The sequence below is a fragment of the Nyctibius grandis genome, chromosome 10, assembly GCF_013368605.1.
Source record: "Nyctibius grandis isolate bNycGra1 chromosome 10, bNycGra1.pri, whole genome shotgun sequence".
NCBI lineage: Eukaryota > Metazoa > Chordata > Aves > Nyctibiiformes > Nyctibiidae > Nyctibius > Nyctibius grandis.
In genome coordinates this window covers 23,031,020-23,054,792 of record NC_090667.1, presented here as the reverse complement: position 1 = coordinate 23,054,792, position 23,773 = coordinate 23,031,020, and the positions used below count along the sequence as shown (strand labels likewise).

General features: G+C 41.6%; 1 protein-coding gene across 2 annotated transcripts in view; it reads right to left on the bottom strand.

Annotated features, from left to right (window-relative positions):
- CHCHD6 (coiled-coil-helix-coiled-coil-helix domain containing 6) overlaps positions 1-23,773 on the bottom strand; it is a 112,988-nt gene that overhangs the window by 74,476 nt on the left and 14,739 nt on the right. The window contains exon 5 of one of the 2 annotated variants that reach the window (XM_068409289.1): positions 3,890-3,910. The exons of the other annotated variant lie outside the window; for it this stretch is intronic. Within the exon in view, the coding sequence (XP_068265390.1) occupies positions 3,890-3,910 (21 nt within the window). The remainder of the gene's footprint in view (positions 1-3,889; positions 3,911-23,773) is intronic. 2 annotated transcript variants of the gene reach the window in all.

Here is a 23,773-nt window from a genome sequence, read left to right as displayed (position 1 = left end):
TAAATCCCCTTGCTCTCAAGGACACTTGATTAAAGGCAAAATCTCTGGCTTTGGTTTAACCAGAGCTGCTATGTATCTTCCAGCCTGCAAACCAGCTGAAACAGGATGGGGAGAGGGATGAGAATGAGCTGCTGCATACATGTAGCCTGACCAAAGAGATATCACAGCAACAACAGGGGCACTGATGAGCACTTTGTAAGTACCAAAATTATTACCATTTCTGTGATAAGAGAACCAACGCTATCCTTCTGAACCAATATCCATCTTCTATACAGAAAAGGAATAAGCAATTTCAACTGAAATTAAACAGATGTAAGAAGACGGGGTGGTCTGGTGGATGACCAAAGGACTCTGATTCTCTTGCTGATTTTCTGCATAACACCCACAAAATCAGATTACTAAACCAGCAATTTGCATTTCCTTAAGGAGAAAATAAACAAGGAAAAGAAAGAAGAGTAACACAGTACTGACCCCTCTGCACAATTCAGATGGAAGGTGCTTTTTGTGTGAAGTGTATTTCAAGGAAAAAAAAATGCAAGCAAGTTTCTGCTTAATCTAAATAAATTAATTATGTGGCAGTGATACTCTCCTGGGGTAGCAGACTACTCTGGGAGCACAAAACCAATACATGTAACAATGTTGGTGGGCAAGAGGCTTTATTCTGTTTCTGGCAAGACATGGATATGACACCTCTGGAAGGGAACACAAACCAAATACCTAATCTCTCAAGTGGGGTGCTGAGATGCAGAGACATTAGAGGTGTGCTGATCTGCATGATGGCAACTCATGGACTCCCAAGCAGACCTGACTGGCGCTGGGGTGCCACAGTGAATAACGCCTCCATACCAACGCACCCTGCAGCAGACAGACATTCTGTTGGTGACTTCCCTAGGGTCTTGCAAAATTGATGTCAAAGAATCAAAACCGGATCTCCCAACTGCACACTACAACCTCAGTACACACACCATTCTTCCCCCTCAGTAGTTTCTCCCATACTATCTCCCATTATCTCCCACTTACTGCCCATAAGTTGTATGACGAACCAGAGGCTGCACAGAAAACTTTTACTCACAATTCAAACATATTTTCAATGCTTTGCTTGTTTTCAAGAGCTGCTGATGTTTCAGTGCATTGAAGTGTAGTGAGAAACATTCTATTTGTGACAGATCTTCTTGAAAGTTGCTGTTTCCCTCTATCCCCAGCTGCTATTACTAGAAACTTTAGTACACTTTATGATGATGTTTGAAGTATGAATGGTACAGTCAGAGAATGTGTCATTTGAAATATTCACTGTTCCAAACTGGGTTAGGCAACAAGGGACATTTTGTATGAATACAGGATATTTATTAAGAGTTTCTCTAGTCCTGCTGCTTATTCCCTACCTGAAGTCAGAAGCCTGTGATGTCCCAGACAGAACTGGCTGCTATGGAGATGATTACAATTTCACAAGGGACTGAGGTTGCAGGTGCCAAACAAAGCATCAGATACACTTTTCACATAAAGGCCTTTAGAATTAAAGAAGGAAGGAGAAGGGAAGACATGCATGATAACACAGTGGTTTGAAAATCATATATTAGAAAGTTGCATTTCACATCCACACTGCAGAAGCTACATCTGAGCTTGAACATATCATGCAAGACATGACCCAAGCCCAGAGATGACATGTAAGAAACTGTAGTGTAGAACACAGCAGAGAGTGTAATGCCCAAGAAATATGAAGACAGAAACAAAAGGGAGGGGAGGAAGAAAGTAGTTAGTTGTAGAACACATGAATGCACACAAAACTTAGAAAAGTAGCATGGGACAGCATGTATTTGCAAAAGAGAATGTGTGCAATAGGCAACTGCCCTCTGTACAAAAACCAGGTATAAGATATACTCAGGAAATGCTCAAGAATTCCCTGTGATGCGTCAGAAGTTACAAGCATTGCATTCTTACAAAAGGACAGTGAAAGTATATTACTAGCAAGCTACTACAGCCTCCATGGGCATGGATCCATGGACTGGTTGGGAGCTCTTTCAAATTCTTCCTACATTTTATCTTTACACTTTTTCCACAGCTCAAAGTTTTTCAGGTTATCTCAGTGCTGCCTTGAACAGTGACAAAGAGCTAGGGCAGAGTCATGTGCGATTCCTTGCCTCCTCCTCTCCCTTTATCAAGTAACCCATTTAGAAACAAACTGTGAAAGTACGTTTCTAAAGCTATGCATTACATACTGGCTCAACTAAAGAATTCAAGCACTGGCCTGCTAGCTGACAGGCAGGCCAAAAGAAATAGTTTACAAGCCTCTTAACTGAGGTAATGAAATATTATTGCGTGATTCTCTATGAACAAAGCCAGACACTCTTAGCCTCGTCCTGAACTGACACCAACATACAACACATCAGACTGTGCAACTGATCTTCTCGAGCTGGTCTTCACTCTAGCTACATCCATTCACAGATTAGCTTTGGCTTTGCCCCCCACGAAATATCACCAGATTTTTATTATTTTTAATCACAGTCCCTTCTCATCACCTTGTTAAACATGAAAACTAGGAAGGAAATCTGCTTGAAAAAAAGGGCTTCTTGGCAGGCTCAGATTACAGTAGGGAATGTGGCACCCAGGAATAAAGTGCAGCAATAGCACAGCCCACAGCTGACGGCTACCATCAGGCTGTCTCTCTCTGCAATACTGTTGGGATTCTGGGATATTGGAGAGAGGGCACAGAGAAGACACTACAGGGAAAAAAACCCCCACCCCTCTCTCTACAAAGGGCAAGTCGAGCCAGAAAGGTCCATACCTCAATCTATAAAGAACTTCCTCAAAGGCAAGTCACAGCACTTGGCAAGATTACTGCAAAAATATTTATCTTCTTGGCAAAACACATTCACCAGTCACAGATGAACTAGCGAGATGATGCCTAGAGAATCAGTCGGAGGCAATCCAGGGAAAGAAGCTACAAGGATAAAGGAAAGGTCCTTACGTCTCTATCAAATGCCTTGTTTCTACATCATCCTGTCTTTGCTGAGAGGAGTTATCAGCTTTCCCAAAAGCTATCCAGTAACATCTCTGCAGCAGCACAGCAGAGATGTTTTGGCTGGACACCTCAGCTTGCCACACTTCACAACTGCAAATTCTTGTACCTCATGCTTTCCATGTCTCTTCCAGACCTGGTAGCAGTCCAGGTGGCAGAGGAGAAAAATTCTATTAAAGGTTCCAAGACTAGAAGAAGGAATTGACAGCCATGCACTGAAGAACAGAACTAGCTCCAAAATTAGCTAGCTGGCACGTTCCTGACCAAGCCTAAAGGGAATGGCAGAGATGAAAGGGCAACACTGAAACAGCAAGAGGCAGCTTACGCACATCGCGCCTGAGACTGAACAGTAGAACTTTACAGGAAGGCTTGTACCGGACAAGTAACTATGGGGGGAGCCTTGACTCAACCTCCATTTGCATTAGTAGAAATACCACCATTACTGTGGAGCCGCCTGCAGTCGCTACTCCAGATGCGCGAGGTCTACGAAATCCCTTGCTTTTTGTCCCTTCTCTCATTCTGTTGAAGGCAGGTGACTAGGTTTTATTTTGGTTTAGAACCCAGATGCAGACTCATGGTCTTAAAAAGCAGTACTGGTGTAACCTTCATTTCCTCCTGTTTCTGCTGCTCTCTCATGCCAACAACACACGTCACCAGATCAAGTTTGGTTTCAGCAGCTGTAAGCTACACAAAAGGAATCAGTGAAAATCTTTATGGAGGAAATAATATGCAATTTTCTAGCTGAACACCTTTTAAAATGTAATGACAGAAAATAAAATCCTGCATCTGTGCTCAGCAATAACAATCTGTACGCGTGCAGTAACAACATGACACTTGGAATAAGCAAGATCCAGACAAAAAAAGAGAGCTTACCCAGGCGTCCAAATCCGCAGGCTTGGAATAAAGAGAGTGCAAGAGAGAAAGGAAAGGAAAGAGAAGAAAAAGAGAAATCAGTGATTTATGGAGGCCGCCTGCTGCTGCACAACATAGCTTTTAGGAAGAGAAGTTTAGAAAAGTTCCTTAAAAATTACAAGCATCTTAAATAGTGCAGTGCTGTCCCCTATTGGGAACTGTGCTATTAAAGCAAAACAAAAGGACATGCACGCCCAAAAATAAAAACAAAGCAAAGCCCCCAAAGACGGCTGCAGGATCCCCCGTAAGTTGGAAGCTAAGGGAAGACCGCTGCAAAGCAGCCGGTTTCAGGGAGTCATGCAAGGCGCTGCACAATGTTAGAGATGCTGATATCCGAACCATGCACCAATGAACGCAGCAATGCCGGGCACACTCAAAAGGGAGGTGGACAACAACCGCACTGTTTCCAAATTACCTGCAAAGAACAAGCACCCTTTTGCAAGGGCATTTTTGAATGCACAAGTTAACCTACATAGCAAGTCATCTTCTTTACTGGACAATTTCAAAGAGTGCTTTCTAACAGAAAGCCAGTTGACTGATCAGATTTCTGACCAGATCCTCCTTCATAGGCAACTGAACACACATCTTTAGTGCACAGTTCAAACCTCTGCCAAATCCAAGCTGCATTCACCTGCTCCTTATGTCAGCAAGCTTATTTAAATATGAAGACAAGCAGATCAGGCAGGCTGCCGTATCACCTCTTATTTACCTAATGCTACTTTTTACTTACACAGTAACCCAGCAGCAGCAAAGCAAGTACAAGATTATAAACATTTCATGCCAATAACCACCTCCTTCTGAAGTCAAGGTATTTATGAGGCAGCCACAGCCCTCATTTGTTGTCAAGGGCTGCAAGCCTTTCCTGTCTCTCAGGGCTACATTCAATCAGCAGCACGTTCACTAAGCAGGAACTTCGGAAAGGCTGGCCTTTTTTATTATGATTATTTATTTGAAGGGAGTTAACAGGGCAGGAGGAACTCTCCTCTTGGTCATAGTTCAGTGCCAGAGGGAGCAGACAGTGGAGTGCCATATGTTTATGGGATCTGCCATCATTTTAATGGCACAGAGCGACTACTTCAGGTAACTGAGGGATGATGTGTCATCAGCTATGTGTGTCGTCCATCCTCATCCTTCACAACAGCTGAGAGGGCTGGAATTGAACATCTACAGTTCAGCTGGGGGAAGCCAGTTCCCCGCTTTCTGCAGACAGGTTTGACACAGCAGCATCGAGTCCTTGGCCAAACAAACCAAGACACAACACGTGTTCACCAGTAGTCACTGACTGATCTTGACAAAAGCCTGATTTGAATAACATTTTTCTTCCTGTTGATTTTTTACAATCAGGACAGATGTGCTTACTTTTGTTTTTATATTTCAGCAATGGCACGGCTGTCCATCCTGAGCAGATGGACAGGAGGAACACAGGGCTCTTTATGGTGCATGTTATTATTTCAGCAGGTAGGTCATGCACACCGGTAGCTCTTTACTGGCTGTACATCTGTCATCCCTGGGGTGCCTAAGCCATTAACTGTGACATTCCTTGTGGACAAATGCTTGCATGACAAAATGAACACAAGGTACTAAATCAGTGGCACTGGACAGTTGCTGAGAAGAGAGGAAGGAGGAGGAACCAGCCCTATCAACAAGAGGTGGTCCCTCTTATACCCTAAAAGATATAAGCACAACAGCAGAATTACAGTTTTAAGAAAGATAACACTGTTACTAACCACAGGGCATCTCTTCTGCAGGTACTGCTAAAGGCTTTGTCACCTTTCAGGAGGGGGGAAAACTATTACTCCAAGAATAGACAGATACACTCCACTGAATGGAAACAGAAAAAATTAAAACAGATGTAGATGCAGCAGGACATATTTCTGCACAGGGAAAAAATAACTACATTTGGAGTGAAGGACAGACTAAATAAAATATAATAATAAAATAATACAAAAATGAAAACTGAAGACGGCTACTGGTTTAAGTCTTGTTACCTCATAAGCCTGTGCTAAGATCTCTTAGTAGAGCTGCATTTACCAACACTGACTGATAATGAAAGACACAGCATGTCCACTAATATTTTCAAAGTTTAAGTAAACTGTTTAAGAAATAAGCAACATCTGGGCTCCTTGCTTCCTCAGTGAGTGAGTTTCGCTTCCACCTCCCAGCTGGGGGCTTGCAATCTTTATAATCCTTGCCCTGGGACACACCATCTTTTAGCACCCTTGGTCAATACTGCCGTAATCTTCCTGCTAAAACATGGCTTCATTTCTCTTCCAGGTAGCCCACCGGATAGCAATCACAGTAAGCTGAATAAATAGTGGACTTAATTATCTGGGATCAAAACCAAACCAACACATTCCTTCTTGACTGTACCCGAGGCAAAAGGTTATTGAAACAGGATCTCAGGCCAAACCGGCAACCCCTGTCCTAGGTATTTATATGGGGAAAAAGACCCAGTCCACTTGGAGAAGACTCTGGCTAGATATAGGAATTACATAAATAATGCATCTGTGCTTCCGAGAACCTCACATTTGGGCACTGATTCTTCAGGCAGGGGATGCTTTCCCATATATGTATCAACAGTCCAACTTCCAATGAAATCATGAATACGGTGCCAAATTAGTATTTCACACATACAGACCATTTCCAGCATCTGTTCCCAAACCCATACACCACATCACCCATACATGACTGCCGTAGAGGGCAAATCACTCGTGTCTGTTACAGTCTGGGCAAACGTAAAAATGGCAGTGAGCAATCAAAACGTAGTTCTGCAACTGGCGGTAAGGGAGGAAGGGATCAGCATGATAAAACAGCAGCCTTAGGAAGGGCAATGCCTTTGTAACCTGACTGGAGCCAGCTTCACCCTAGATGTCCATTACCTTGCCGTAGTCAATAACTCTGTCATATAACTAATTTCACTACAGTGTGACCAACAACTTGGGATGCAGACTACCAGTTTGGTAGAGATCTCCTACTTAAGAACTCAATATAGAGTATTTTTAGTGGCACTGTCAACTTTGGGAGTAGAAGATAGAGTGGGAGGCGCGAGAAATGAGAGGCAGCAGGTGCCCAAAACCCAAGACAGCTGCTGGCAACAACTTTTGTGCTCATGTCAGTATCTGAAGAGCTCTGCAGTGCATATTCTAACATCTTGATGACCAGACTTCATCACTGAATGAGCAAAGAGTCATTTCTTCTTAAGGAAAGAATCCAGCTCTAAACTTTTCCACGATGACAGGAATTAAAGCATTTAAAGAATATATCTAGACATTCAGTATCCACTCCAGACCCTTAAATGCTTCCAGTTTAGTGGAAAATTGAAGCAGTATCAATATTAAATGTAATGAGAGTCAGAAATGTAACCAACTGACATGGGAGAGAAAGCAGGAAGAGACACTGAACAGCACTCAATTTTGAGGAAAGGCTGTGATGAAATTGCTCAACTCTAATGCATAAGAGCATACACAATTCTATAAACATGAAGATGAGAAGCAGCAGAAAAACCCTCTGCCCATTTATGATTCAGGGACAACTGCTTCTAATACTCAAGGCATTGCTGCAAATAGGTTTGCAATGCTGATATAGTTGATAGTTTTCATTTAAAACAAAATAAAGAGAAACCTATTTTATAAAATCCAAAGTAAACCATCTGCTTTCATTGCTTGCTTTAATACTTCAGCCCATTCCCACATTCTCCTTTTCCCATCTCCACTTCTATACACGCATACATACATACAGTTTCCATTTCATAGGCTGCCAACAGACAAGGCATTCAATAGAAATCTTGCAGAGCGTAGGCTCTCTAGAGATGTATGCTCAAGATGCTTATTTCTAATAGCAGGTGAGTCAACAACTCCCTCTAAATTTTTACCTCCTTGCTTAAATTCCTACTCTGCCTGTCAGACATAAGAATCTCCAAGTCCCTGACCAATTTAGCCAAAAAAAAAAAAAAATCTCAAGAGAGGGTATAATGAAATTCTATATTAATTATGACTTTCTATCCCAGAACATATTTCAGACCCTACTGAGTCAATGAGGTATTTTCTCATAAAGCCAGAATCAAAGGCCACTCAACTCTTCTTGGATTATTCCTAGCTCATAACCATTAATACAGACTCCCATTATGCTAGCCTAAGGGTGGCATATGGCTTTCTAGGGATAGGACAGACGGGGGAAAATAAGAGTTATGCATGCCTACATCCCAATCTCATTTCTGTGCATGCATATGGGGACACAGCTTTTTCTTGCCAGATTCTTAAATACCAAATATATTAGCTTCCGAGTCAAACATAGTACTTCAAACACAATCACTGTTTTGCAAAAGATCAAGATGACATGCATAATCAACCCCTGTGCCTCCAAGCAGTAAAAATGATGAACCATGTGAGTTCAGAAGGAATTCCCTTCCCACATTTGCTCCCAGACACTACATGCAATTTTTACCTGCCTCTGAACAAAACAGATATTTATAGGCACCAGCCAATCGATACAGGTTTAGTATAGTACAGTGAATACAGAGTTCCTGCCACAAGATTAGAAATCTAATTTCTTTTTAAATTGAAAAAAAAAAAGATTATTTCTAATACTATACAGTTTAAGAGAAATACAGTTTGGGGCTGCTTTTTAATACAAGCAAAGACTGTCTTAATTACATGCTTGAGTAAGAAAATTCTTGAAAGCCTTCAGTCATGGTCATGCATCCCCTGTCTGTCTCTATGGATCCTTCTGCAGGTAGAAAGTCAGGTGCACTTTCAAACATCACAGTTTACCTTTTTACTGACTTTGACAGTCTTGTAAATTTTCCTGATCTCCCTGCTCTTTCATCCCAGCCATACACAAAGCATGCTTTACACAGCATTACAGGGTCGGTGTCTTTCTGGGGGCAGAATCCAACCTACCAGTTTGCCAAGATGTATGTGGGAAAGACATACAGTAATCAACACTTAGTATAAAAATCAAGTGGATTCCAAGGCCTTACGGAAAGGACCACAAAAAGCATAGCGGACTCAAGTCAAAGTAAATGGTCTGGACTAGTACACATACACAATCATGCTTGTAGTAAGGTGTTACCTATGGAGTAAAATGGAGTCAAAATATGTAGAAAGATTAATCAGAGACTGCCCAGGAAAGAAAAAACACAGAAGTGAGGAACCTCACCACGATCTCCCTCATTTCTATGATCACTAAAGAGTCAGCACTAAATTTCCCTACAACCAGTTCTGAAAATGTACCTCAGTCTTCACCTGCAGCATTCCCTACATCCTATGCCACAGTCAGTGTTATGAAAAGGCTGCCAATTAAGTTGAGGTTTTGAGCTATAGACAAAATGTCCACTAGAGACTCTGATTCTTGCTTCCAAAGCACTTGCAACCCACTGTGTGTTTTAGGAAGACAATATACTGGTTCTCAAATACACACACTCTTGGCTCCTCGCAAGGCTGTGATCAGACAAAAATGCTGCAAGGTTGCATCTTTTAATGAAGTCCGAGTATATCATAACGAAATCATCTGCAAAAAGAAGAGTGTAGATTCAGCAACAACAAGGATTTCAGGCTATTGTAAAACTGTATTCTTTATTTTTACATTGCAATCTCCAGGGCATGATCGTATCAAGAGCAACTTGCAAATCTATGTCACTATCAGCAAAATTTTGATTTCCATTTGATAAGACAATTTGCAAACAGCGGTTTTCCACATTGTGCAAGTGCTTAACATTTGTAAGAACTACAAGAATTCAATGCTGATTCGATGCCCATTTACTGGGCAATGCTACGCACTTTTGCTCAAGGCAGATGGCTTGGAACAATCAGGGGTGGGGGGAAAGCATTCTCGCTTTCTATGAAGAAGTACCTGGTAGTCTCTCAGCAAGGATCACAAACCAGGTGTTGCTGCTGTTGAGAAGAGGGTATAGACTGGGTGCAGCAGGAAGGGTTAAGTAGTTTGAGGAATTTTCCCTAGGAAAACAAAACAACATTTTGCTCTCAGTGGAGCTCTTGAAGCTCAAAAATGATGTCGCACGCTAAGGAACCAGAGAAGTATTTACTCCTCGACCTTTTGATCAAAAGCAAGAAGCTTGAAATTTAGCTTTAAAATAGCGTATGCTCTAAATATAGCAGTCAGATGACCTGACAGAGCTAACATTCATGCTTCATGAGTTTGCAAATTGAAAGAGTCAATCCAGCTCAGAGTATCACAGAACACTGAAGACAGATTGCAGTATTTATTGTAGTATATACTATTTACAAACACATCTCCACACTGTTTGCTCTCTAATTATAGCTGATGCACATACAATCGTTTAGTTTCTGTGAGCTCCTTTTGTATGCTACACCTCCAAAGTCAATGAAAGTAATTTTAAGAACCTGTTGGTTGATTTATTGATCAAGTTGACCAGTGCAGTAGACTAGAAATAACCAGACAGGCAAATGATTTGATAAATATTCCTGGAGACTAGTCACTATAGGCACTGAAAGTCAGGGAAACAGAAACCCTTGAAGGCAGGTTCAGGGTTTTTTTAGAATCTATATGAATAGCTGGCCCTAAAACTCCATTCCTCATGCAGGCCTGCTTGGTCAAGCGCACTCCCCAATCAAATGTTTGAAATAATTCCGTACAACCCAGTATTAGCTATCAAATTCAGCAGAAGCAATTGGCAGAAGTTCAGCTCCTATTACCAGAAACAATGTGAGAAGAAAGAAGAAGGGGAGTTGAGTGTGTTTTATAAGAGTTTAAGGCAGGAAAGGGATAATTCTATCCGACCAAGGCCATGGGGTGGAAGACAAGTGGAGATCATCGTCCATAGGCAGCTTCCAGTGCTTGGGACAGTTTTCTGGTGGTTCTGTGGTGGGACTTCACCACAGCTTTCACCGAGCTCCAACAGCAAGGAGCAGATTATGGCCCTGGCCAGCACTGAAAACCATAAACCTCATCTATCAAGTATTCACTGAGACAGACTATTTTTTTCTTGTGGATTTAATTGTGATTTAATGAGGTTTTCAATGAAATATGTTGGCAGCTTATCATAAAACTAACTTGAACAGAACTTGTACTCCTTTTATAGTGTCCACTCAGTTGTGTGAAGAACAGCCATCCAACAAGCAAGACGCAAATAAGGATTCAACTCTGTTGCATAGGAGTGGTTTCCTAAGAGGCAGAGGACAGGTACACTAACAAAGCAGGGCGTAAAGGAAAAAGCTTGTGTTACTACTATCATTTGTACAATATTTTAGATAATCTTTTGGCACTGTGGTTTTGGGAAGTTTACATTTATCCCCAACACAATAAAGGAAATAAACACCCAGGAATGTCAATAGCTTTTTCCACAAGCACAAAATTAAAGCAGGAAAAAAACATTCAGATGCAGACAAAATAAATTAGCAAGATCAAATTCACAATCTCGCATAACCTCTCAGCATTTTTGAAAATAAATGCCACACGTATCAAAACAACCTTTAAAATAAAAACCTTTAAAAGCTTATTTATCACATAATATTCTCCTTCCTGCCTGTCATATAATATATATATTACATACACAAAATCAAAAGAAAAATCCACTCAAAGAAACCAACACTCCAGTGCTCCCTTTTCCATTTAGTGTTGGCTATACATCTACAGAGACCTTAAAACATTTTAAAAGATCAAGCTTTCCTTCTCATTAGTACCACCATCACATTGTTCTGAGCTGTGGTCATATAACCTTTTGCACCTTTTCACTCTATTGAATCAATCTCCCCTGGCAACTTCTGGTGTGGCACTCTGCTCCCCCTGCCTCCGGCTCTTCTTCCCTCACTAATTCTGTGTTCAGAACTGTGAAGCACAAAATTAGACGTTTCAAATTAAGCAAGGAGAGAGAATGAGAGAACCTTGTTAAATCAACATTAGCATCAGAGTGTCTTTAAAAGAGAAACTCAATTGCAAAATATTACTCGTCTCTGTAAAGCTCTTTACATTGACATAAATGAGACAAGCAGCAGCTGAAGTCATCTTCCTCTGCCCCCACCTTCCTCTTCATGCTGGTCACAGTGCTTGAGCAGTAAGAGCAGGATCCTTTTCAGACCACAGCCCCAGAGGAAGCAGAGCTTACCTTGAACTCACAAGCACTGGAATTACCAAGTAAAAAGGACAAGGTCTATTAACATGATGTTGGGGAAAAACACACACAAAAAAAAAGCATATTAACACCCAAAAGCAGGTTCCTTTCTCCTCCCAAGCTTTCCACAACACTGTTTTTTCTCTCAAGTCACATTACAAGTTACAGTCAATTCTTTACTTCTTACAACAAGGCAAAGAGCCATTTCAAGTTTTAGTTTCCATTCTCAGTCCCCAACAATCAAAATTACTGATACGATGGTGACAATCAGCATATTCTGTTCCAAAACACCTTAAGTTTCCGAATGTGAATCTCCAGTTCCTGGCCAGATATCCTTAAACTCCTTTTCAAAATAAATCACTGGAGTATCGTACCATTCCCCCTCGCTGGATAATCAGACATGTTGTTAAAGCTGGAAATCACCTCTGAGCCTGCATGGTCTTTAAACATGACTTTCCCTTGGCACTTCTTGAATAAGAGTGAATATTTGCACCTTGCGTCAACAAAATGAGTGTACACACCTTACACCATCGTGCAGCAGGCTACGTACTTGTCTGCTGGGCTGCCACGTAAACCAGGGAGTGTCTCGGCAGTATCTTGAAGGGAGAGTTTGTAATGTGTGCTGCTAAGGAGTCCTACGGAAACAAATCCTACTAAAACAATTTAAGTACAAAAAATACATATTTCAAAACTATTTCACTTAATTAAAATCAATGTTTAGAGTACCCATTTAGCTAGGGAATATCATCCTAAGGGCAAGTGATATGAAACTGAAGCTCAATTCCTGATAACAAAACAAAGCTTTCAAAGCATTTTTGGGCAAAATAGACGCTACTCCAACAGAAATGGAGGCTGAAGCTTTTGATCGCTCTAGTCCTATCACGCAATGGAAACTTCTGTATCAGTCAGATACTACTGAAAACTCTGCATTTTGCAGACAAGTTTCTAAGCGCAGACTCTCCATACCAATAAAACGGCACTTTGAGAAGCCAGGGGTGCTGGCAGTTCTGATACCCCTTCAGAGCTGCAATAAAAGTGACCACTTCCTCATCTGACAGCCATGCTTAGAGGCTATTAACTAAGAGCTGCCCTACATCAGAGTTAGGACAAAGTGCACCAAGGAAATAGGAAGGAGGAGGAGGATAAAAATAACACCCACAAGAACTAGTGACAAAAAGCTAACTTGGTTGTTCAAGGGCTGTCTATTCAACATCCTTGTTTTATAAAATGAAATGCTTCATTTTCACCTCAAAGGGCAACAGTAGCAATACAAGACTGCTTGGACTCTTCTAAAATGAAAGGGTCCGATAAAAACGAGCAATTTACCATTCAATTATAAAAGCTGAAAAATGGGGAAAACAGAACGAAGCTCTGAACTTGTAGTCTTAGGGCTGCCCTTGATGCCTTTTCAGGCCAGTAAAAACTTGTTACCAAAATATACTTAACCTGTCTGCTACACACCTTTCTTCCAGGAAAGGACAACACTAAGCAAAAATTGAAAACATATTCTTCCTATTCTCTGCTGCAGCTAATTTTCTTCTGGCCTTTCCCTAGCAATCTGGCACAGATCTAGAAGTGCCCTCCCCATCACCTTCAAGTCCCACCCCTTGCTTTCGTAGGGGTTATCACATAGCGCCTTTAATTCAGCGGGACAGTAACTATAACGATAAATGTCTAAACAGAATGATAACAACAAGGGCTTATGCAGTTAAGCACTAAACATAATGATCAAAATTAATAAACTGGTATCCCTAAATACGAATGCATTAGTTTATGGGATGGGATATAATTCTCCTGCGAGGCCCTCTTCGCTTCTATGCAAAACACCAAGAATGTCAAAATGGAGGAGTATCACTTCAGGCTAAAACAAAGGCACTCCAATTTCAGAGTGTTCACCAGGTAATAGAGTCTGTTTTTCCACAAAACCCAAGTAATTAGTTCGCATTCACATGCGTAATGCTTTCAGCTCTTTAGTGCCCCCATTCTGAAAACTTTTCAGGAAACAGTCAACTTTTACCAGCCACACAAAATGCGCAACTAAAAGAAGAAGAAACAGGGGAGACAATTTTTGTGCAACTTCCACCATCTAATTCTGTTCCTTACAAATCATAAGTCTGTTTGAGAACCCAGCATATACCAAACCCCACAATCAAACAACAAAATATGTAGGTACTTAAAGTCGCTTATAACTGAAAGCTTGGAAAAGCTTTAAAAGAAACACAAAGTTTTAAGAACCTGAAAAGCATCAAGAACTAAACAACCTGAGGGTTCTGAGGGGTTTTATTTTTGTTTTCTAAAAACACACCATACTATTCACCTTCAAAAATCTCAGTGAACATCAACACATCATGACAACACTTCTTGAGATAACTACTATTCCAAGAAAACTAAAGGACAAGCAAGACGCAACAATTTGTCCTGATTCATGCAGAAAATACTAGACAGGATCATGACTGATAACGGATCCAAACCGCAGAAGAAACCAAGATTTTCATCATCCATGTATTTGCACAGATTACTGAAAGGAAAACAGTCACAGTGTACTGATGCTTGCCTGTTAATATCCTTCCAAGATGGCACAATCAGAAAATTATCTCAAAAGATCTAAGTATAATGGAATGAAAGGTTACATACATTTGAGATGAAGGAAAAGAGCTGGAGCAGCAAAAAAGCAATCCCTATTTCATTCTTAAGTCTCTGAGGGACTCAGGAAGCAGCAGTGAATGGTGGAAAGCCATCCACCAAATCCAGGTGACTAATATTGCTTGCAGTGATTAACTCACTCTAGGTGCCAGCCTGCCACCTACTACTGTCAGTGTGGAAAATGCGCTGTAAGCTCCGAGAGGATCCTGAAGAAAGAAACAGAAACACTGAAAAAGAGGCGGCAAGACAGACACAAAACAACGCAAAGAGTCACAGCAGCCCTTCCTTTCAGTAGTAACTGTTGGCTGCAGCACTTAGCCCACTTCTGAGGTATCAGTGAAATGGACCTGTCTCATCATCATTCAGTTTTTCAAGCAGCAAATCAGGAATTAATATTCACAGGTTCCATGACTGACATAATTGCAATTTAAAAAGGGCAATTAATCATCAGCCACAGTGGCAGTTGACTTGCCAGGCTGGGATCCTTTCTCTCCACACTTGCCAACAAAATCACAAGAGGCAAAAGCCTCACATGTGCACACAGAGCCAGAAAGTGCTGTTCTCCCTCTTACCCCAAACCCCAGGCTTCACAGCGTATGCTATGGGTTTTGTTATTGGTTTTTCTCCCACAAGTGCCCCATTGGGATCACGCACCCACCCATTCCCTCAGCAGCTCCCCCACAATGCCCAAGCAATCTCCCTTGCCAGGTGGATAAGGAATGTTCTCTCCATGTTATAGCTCACTCATGTCAGCCAAGAGAATTGAGGCAATGAGCTCAGTCACCTCCATTATGGAGTTCTCCTTGTCTCTCCGTTTTCCTTTGTATCTCTGCATGAACTAATATTTTTAAGAGTGACACGTCATCCCATTCCTACTTGGAAAGTATATTACAAAGGTGACAGTACACCTCCAGAGAAACAACCAACATAGGCTCATGGAAACTTCAAACCTGGCAAGTGATTTTTATGAGATGAGTCAAAAAAGCCCCTAAGGCAGTATTTACTTCCATGCTCTTATGGGAAGGTTTTCAAGCACACTTTAAACAAAACCAAAAACCCAAGCAATTGTTCTGGGTATTAGTTCTGCCACTTTAAAATCTTTCTATGTGAGCATCCATTGCCAGATGTGAAAGGTATTTCAATCAATAGTATTTAGAGAAGAGACATATGGAAATTTGTCAATGGTGTTTAGGTTCCTAGAAAGAAAGTTCTGAGACTAAGTTACTGGGGGGTACAATTCTTAATATAACATCTTTCCTGAGAGGAAGAAAGCCTTCAAACTGACCACCATGTTATGCAAGTCTACTTACCTGGAAAGTACATAAAACACTACGGTGATAAATACCATAGGAAATAAGTATGAGATTGTTGGAAAGATTTAGAGCTCAGCAAGCTGTGAGGTCCTCAAGTGACGTACTTAAGACTATGTCCTTGGGCCAAAGGAAGTGTACAACGTACTTCTAGGCCAAAGAAATCTTGCTCAAACAGGTGCCACTGCTGCCAGCCAAGTGCAGCAGATAGGCAGGGACTGAGGATGCATGTTGTAACACAAGCTGTATAGTCCCCCCCTCCTCATTCCTGTCAGTCAGCAACCAGAAATTGCCTGCATCATAACAATACAGGAAAAGAATTCAATGCTTTTGTATGTGAAAGAGAGTAATTTCAATCCCAAGAATTAAGTCGGGATGGAAGCTGGAACACAATTACGTACTGCACATCTTGGTCAGAGTTCCAAACAAAGGTAGTTGGCAGAACGTCTCCACCAGCAGATAACACCGATAAATGGCCTCATTTCCATCCATTATAAAATAATAAACAGGCTTTGCTTCCTCATACTGTCCTCATTTCTATCAGGTCCCTCTCAAGATTTGCTGTATTTTTGACACATGCTCCAGATGTTCTTCAACCACAAACCTCAGTGCATTGTTGCAAGTTAAATGAGGTGTCTACAACCCACTTCTCTCAGCTTTGTGAAACTAGACAAGCGCAGTTATGAGCCCCCTCCAGCTTTTTCCTCATTCAGACTTTGCAAGGTTTTAGAAATCTCTTAAAGAACGTTTTATTCCCAAACAGACCTTTACCTTTCAATGACACAGGTACCATGTTGCCCACACGCCCTCTGTTCGGATAGGACTGACCTTGTCCTCCATTAACAAGATCACTCCTTAACAAACAAGAGAGCGTGGTGTTAGGAAACAGCAGGTATTTCACTATCTATCTTCTCCCATCTTAGGAGTAAATACCCTGTTACTCAGTTGTATTCCTCATAATGAGTGGCTGTCAAAGACTTTACTGGGATCTTCTGCACTTGGAGAGGGTGTTTACCAAAAACAAGAGTTGGTAACGGGGAGGAGGCGGGGCAGATAAATACAAAGAGTCTTTCTCAAACACAATCAGAACTCCTGGGCTGCTGACAAGATCACAGATGCTTCATTTCTTACATTTCTTCAGAAGAAAAACAAATATTTGTGCTTCCAAGTTTTCCTAACACCTGGTAAGCTTAATGCCTCCAATCAGCACTTGCTCACATCTTTATCTTCAAGCCCATATTGTGAAGTTTTGATAAGCTTTTTCCTTCCCAATGTCTCTCACTCCACATGGATAAGAGCCACTAATAGAAGGTGGAGACCAAAATCCTTGACTCTTCTATTGCCTACATTTAGCAATCAGCAACTGCCTGAGTATTGTGCGAGACCCAAAGCACTGCCGTGTATTACACACTTATCTCTGCAAAACCAACCTGCACAAGTGACAACTTCCAGGCAGGGGGGAGGGGAAATTCTGCAGCTTTGCAATAATTAAAGCATAGACGAGTGTCACTGCTGTAGATAATTATGCATTAGCAGTGAAATTACTTAATGGAATTAAATAAACTAAGCCAAATGTTTTGTTTTAAAGGGAATTTAGGGTCTGTTAAAGGTGCCCAACTGACAGACTAAGAGAGCAAGAATGACAGTCCTACGTCATTCACAAAAACGATATGACACCACAACAGCCTGGCAGGCTTCCACCCCCCTCCCAGGCACTGGGGGGGAGCAGAGGAGAAGCTAAAGAAAATTTCAGCCTCCCTGGTCATTCAGGCTCTGATCCATCTGATGAGCACCCACACAGGGACCAGTCAGTCACGAAGCAGAGAGGAGCAACTGACTGGGATCATTTCCTCAATAAAAATACCAACTCTGACGAAACGGATTAACTCAACCCACAGATCTTCCATAGCCCACCCCTACAAGCAGCCATCGGAAAAAAAAGAATTTTTAATCAGTATTAGTACAGACAAGATTCCAACCAACAACAGAAACAGGATAAGTAGGCACGTGGCCCACAACAAAACTACCTCCTCCCACCAAGCCCACGAGGTCTTCCCCCATCCTCTCCTCTTGTCTCAACAATTGCACACCTACACACACTCCCACCACTGCTCTTGCCTAGATGGCTCTCAACAGCATCCTGCTTGTTAAAAGAAGGACTCTCAAGGTCAGTCAGAATTTACAAGGCAGCCATTTCATCTTTTGAGCTTCTCTGGCTACATTCCTTCCTAAAAGCTGCTGAACGCTGGAGATTCTGCTGGGTCTGAAAGCCCTGCCAACACCAGGGCCAATTAGGAGTTTCAGGATGATGCATATTAAAGTTATTATGGGAGGCAGTTATGCAGCCAGAATAAATCTTAACTGAACCTTTAAGTGGTTTTTATAACTCTTGTTTCTCCTTCTTGAAAACAGATGAAAAGATACAAATCTCCTCCCTAAAACTCTGCAGGGATTCCAGCCAACCACCAACTTTTCCCTCAAGAGAAGATTCTGCCCTCAAAGCAATAATTCATTTTGTCCAAGGCCAGCTAGGTCATCTTTATGTTTTAAACTCCAAATCACTCAAATCAGTCAGAAACTTACATCAGTGAAGACTGACCTGAGATACTGCCTTTACAAAAGCACTGCACATACATCTCAAACTTCTGCTTAAAGAAACTCCAGTGGTTTTTCAGTACAGGCCTTCTTAGACAGTCTACACAGTCTGATCGCAGATAGTCAAAGGGACACAGATATTATAGTCAATTTTCACAGACCAGGTTTTGTAGGTAGTACCTAATTGGAAGGCTAATATGTAGGTCAAAACAGTGAATCTTAAAGAGGATCTGAGGAACAGATGCAGCAACATCAGTTTTGATAGCGAGCATGAGATGTCATTAGGACAGCATCTGCCACTTTCCTCCCACCACTTCCAAAACCAAACTTGCTCTCAGCAGCAGTTATCTACCCCTCCAAGAAGTACTACTAGAAACCAACTAGAGAGCTGAAGACCAAAGAGAAATCTGAGGTGGCTGAGAAGATACCACATCATTTGTGTGGAAACCTGCACTGTCTTCACAACAACCTTGTCCTTCCTTCCCTCTGCAGCCTGAACACACAGCAACTTCACAAGCTGCTAGATCTGTGCATTTAAGCATGAAAGCGAGCCTCAGGAAACATGGTGAGAAAATGGAAGATAGAAGCAGGCTGATTCAACATACATCTCCAGTTTGTACATTATGTCAGTACATAGTGGTGTCAACTCCAAATGATCTATTTCTATAGAAACCAATGAACTTCAAAAACTTAGGGTAAACTCATCCTGAAAAATATTATGGTAACTCCTAGAGAAGCTAGAGTCAGAATGAAAACAAATAAGCACAAACTTTGACACATTTCACTGGTATGCGAGCAATCCGAGGGCTCAGCAGTTCCCGGTCCGCCCCTGGGAAGGAGCCTTCATGGGTGTCCCTTCACTGCCACCTTCAGGAAACGCTCACTGCTGCTTTGGAAGGGCTCTCAACACCGCGGGGAAAAAAGTATGAACTCAGCAAAGGCATCATCACTGGCATGCAACCGAGATGCACATTAGAAATCTTCGGTTCCAAAACAAGAGTACTACAGCTAGAATCACATCCCGCAGAACCGAGGAGCAGAGCACAGAGTCTGCAAGATCAATATACAGAGCAGCCGCCGGGCTGAGCAGTGGTTTTGACTCCAAATAAGATACATAATTCATCTCCCAGATTCTGCACTAGGCAGGTAATAGATTTTCCCAGATCCTAAATTCAAAAGGGTATTAATGAGGATATTCTGTTTATGGATTGTTTATTAGACTCCACTTGCACCATCACATTTTAAAGGCTCACTTGAAAAACCAACAAACTCCCTCCATCAAAAAAAATTTAAAAAATGAGCAAATCAAAACTGCCTTGCTAATGAAAGCAGAAAGTTTCGTAAGAATCCAGAATCAGCAATGAAGTGAAAAAAATAACACGCAGGTCAAAAAAGACATTCTAATATCATTTATTTATTTACACACACGTGTGCAGGAGATGTACCTTAAGTCTCTGGACAGTATATTGACTTATCAGTAGATGACATGAATTATCAAGCAGGAAACTTAGTTCCAAATCAGTCTGCATCATAGCTCTTAAAATAGGCAAATGCCTTGCTCAGCCTACAGTAAAGCCTAACCAAGCCCAACAGCAACACCTGCTGGCCAACGAGCAATAGGAATTGCTAATTATACAGGAGTTTATTCTTCGTTCCTACAAAGATGTGAATTTTTACTGCAGTTTAAGGATGCTCAGTAAGACATATTTCTTGTGCAGAAAGCAGATGTAACTTCTAAACATGTGTGCAAACAGCAAGGCAAAATTTTGTGTGCACTTGCATGCACATAGTCAGAAATATCTATCATTTACCATTACCTGCCCCCTGAGACACTTGACAGCAAAACACTGAAATTAAGAGGGGTTAAAATTCATGTTAGTGAGACTATCCTGGAGGAACTCTCTTCTGCCTAGCCACTTCAATCCTACCTGAACAGCAGCCATGGTACCCCTCGAACTACTTACTTTCCTAAGGGAACAGCCCGCATCTGCAAGGCCTGAGGCAGCAAAGTATTTATCAACCACACTAGTCCCATCTACACAGAGGAGAATGGCAGCTAAGACCATTAGAGCTCCTTTCCCTCCAGGTGCCTTAACACACTTCTTATTAACCTTAGAAAATAAGCCTGCTATGGCAGAATGACATTACTGGAGCGGGAACACAGCTAATGGTTCCCACTTAATCTGGGCACAAACTGATACTCCATCTAGATTAATTACAATGAAAACTCTTATTTTTATCTCATCACATGCATAAAATTTTAGGAACTACTTCTAAACTGTTCTAAAGAAAACAAAATGCAAGTGGCTGGCAACAGCTTCAAGATTGCATTTAGACCTTCATCACAATCTGGAACAAGGGCAGAGTGACCTGAGAGCCGGCTTCTGAACAGCCATCAGATGGGAAAAGATGTTGACTCATCCCACTTCTGCTACCAGTAAAGGAACAGTGTCAAATTCTTACTTGACCAGAGAACCACCTCTTTTTGCAGGTTGCTGTACAACAGGAAATCACAGGCAAGTAGGTGTTTAACAGAACTCTATGATAACCTCCAGCAGCACAAAGCTTAGAAAAATTACACTGCAAAATGCTGAGCTTTGAACAGGAAAAGGCACACTGGCTGGGGGGGCAACTTCTTAAATGATAGAAAACTATAGGCTGGACTGACATTCATTATCTTTAAAATTGCAGTTGGCTTTGCAGTTTTTAAATTTGTAGTTGGCTCTCATGCTTTTTCAAGTTTTGTACTTGAAACAAAATTCTTTTACCCTGAAAAATTAGGGAAGAGGATTTAAGAAACGTGCAAGTTTATTTTCAGTTGAGATAAGTTTTTGTTGTTGTTGTTTTGGGGAGGTTTTTTTGTTTGGTTTGGTTTTTCACGGTGCTGTTTTGTTTTGTGGTAGTTTGTTGTTTGGGGTTTTTTTGGGGGGTTTGGGGTGTTTTTTGGGTTTTTTTTAAACATGTCCTTATTCCCAATCTCCCTTTTTCCACATTTAGCTGTTAAACTAGGAGAGCACATCACATGACAACACAAAAATGACTGATTGCTCAGGTCCTCAGCCAGGAAGAGAACAGCTTTTGTAAGGAACCATTTATGTATTGGAAGTTTGGAAGCTACAGAGGGGAGTCAGAGTTTCAGCTCTAATTACAGCTACAGCAAGATGAATACTGAGGAACAAATCCATTCTGCTCAGAGGCTGGAGAGAAGGGAAAAGGAGAGAAGAGAGATACAAGCCTATGTGTTTAGAAAAAGAAAGGGGCTTGAAGTCATCTGCTAGACAGTGAATCACTTTTTTCATGGCAAAAGCATTAGGCTGACAATCCAGTGAATGTACATGGCAAGCTCTCAGTCCTAATTGGAAGAGCACTGGTTATTTAACAAATGTATCCTTAGTCTAATGTACTATTCAAGTAGGTATTAAACTATGGAGCTTTTTTCTTCTCGACAGTAATTATACATAGCCCTGCTCTATCTGTCTGTTTGATCAATTTTTACTCTCGACTCCTACTGCATCATCCTTCAAGTTTGCCCATTATCACTGTCTTCGAGGCTAAAAAGGCTCTAAACCCCCAATGTAACATGCAGACAGGAAAAAGAAAGCCAGCTAACTCTCTAATTCCTTCCCTCCCTCATAAGCTTTCAGGTGTTCTATTTTCACTGTCTAAAAATCAAAGAGAAAGTCATCAGCTCATTTCCTCTCCCTTAGTACAGTCCCTTTTAAGAAGCTACTTCCCATCATGTTTTACTCATTACTCATAAATAATATAGATAATTGCAGATGGTCATAACAAACAAGGAGAGAAATTATACATACATAGTACAAAAGAAACAATAAAAATTCTGATGTGCTCCAAAAGGAGAAGGAATTCCTGGCAAATAGCAGCAGTTGCATCCAGGTCATTTTTTTAGTTGATATAAGGGAATCATAGAGCCAAAAATAATACAGGGACAGACTTTAGACAAAGCTAAACAAGGGTGCTGGCAGCTCACTTCCCTCTGCAGCACATATTTCTTACCTCCTCCCCACATGCAATACACATAGCTATTTCTTCCCTAAAAATTTGCATTAGGAAAGAGGAATATTGCTCATGGAAAGATAGGTTTAAAACTGCTGAAACTTCAAAATACGTAAGTAGCATGTAATTAGGAAGATATTATGCTGACTGTAATAAGAAACTAAGAGAGCCCACCCAGCCGCCCAAGAGTTAACAAACACTATACGTTTCTCATCAAAACCTCTTCCAAGAGGTTAAGCACACAATAGACTATCTCAAGCACAGCTAGAAAGGCTGCTTGAAATTCCACACGTGTGCCTCAGCAATGTATTTCTATTAATGTCCAGTGTGTGTCAGCGTGAAGATAAGGTACCAACATCATGTCCAACCAGCCAGCTAGAGAATGGGACGCCGTGTAAAACATTGTCTGATGCTTACAATCCTGGAGAACAGTGGTGTTTGCAATCTCACCCACTGCACACGTGCCTGATAACGCCACCAACGAGGAGAGGTGGCAGGAACAAACCATCCTGCAGTTTTGGGAAAGTAAAAAGACAGAGAGAGAGGGAAGCAAACAAGAATGAAAATGAACTTCATCAGCAAATAGAAGCAGGTTTGAGAATCACAGAATCACAGAATCACAGAATCACAGAATGTCAGGGATTGGAAGGGACCTCGAAAGATCATCTAGTCCAATCCCCCTGCCGGGGCAGGATTGCCTAGACCATATCACACAGGAACGCGTCCAGGCGGGTTTTGAATGTCTCCAGAGAAGGAGACTCCACAACCTCTCTGGGCAGCCTGTTCCAGTGTTCAGTCACCCTTACAGTAAAGAAGTTTTTCCTCAAATTTAAGTGGAACCTCCTGTGCTCCAGCTTGCACCCATTGCCCCTTGTCCTGTCAAGGGATGTCACTGAGAAGAGCCTGGCTCCATCCTCATGACACTTGCCCTTTACATATTTATAAACATTAATGAGGTCACCCCTCAGTCTCCTCTTCTCTAAGCTAAAGAGACCCAGCTCCCTCAGCCTCTCCTCATAAGGGAGATGTTCCACTCCCTTAATCATCTTCGTGGCTCTGCGCTGGACTCTCTCTAGCAGTTCCCTGTCCTTCTTGAACTGAGGGGCCCAGAACTGGACACAATATTCCAGATGCGGCCTCACCAGGGCAGAGTAGAGGGGGAGGAGAACCTCTCTCGACCTGCTGACCACA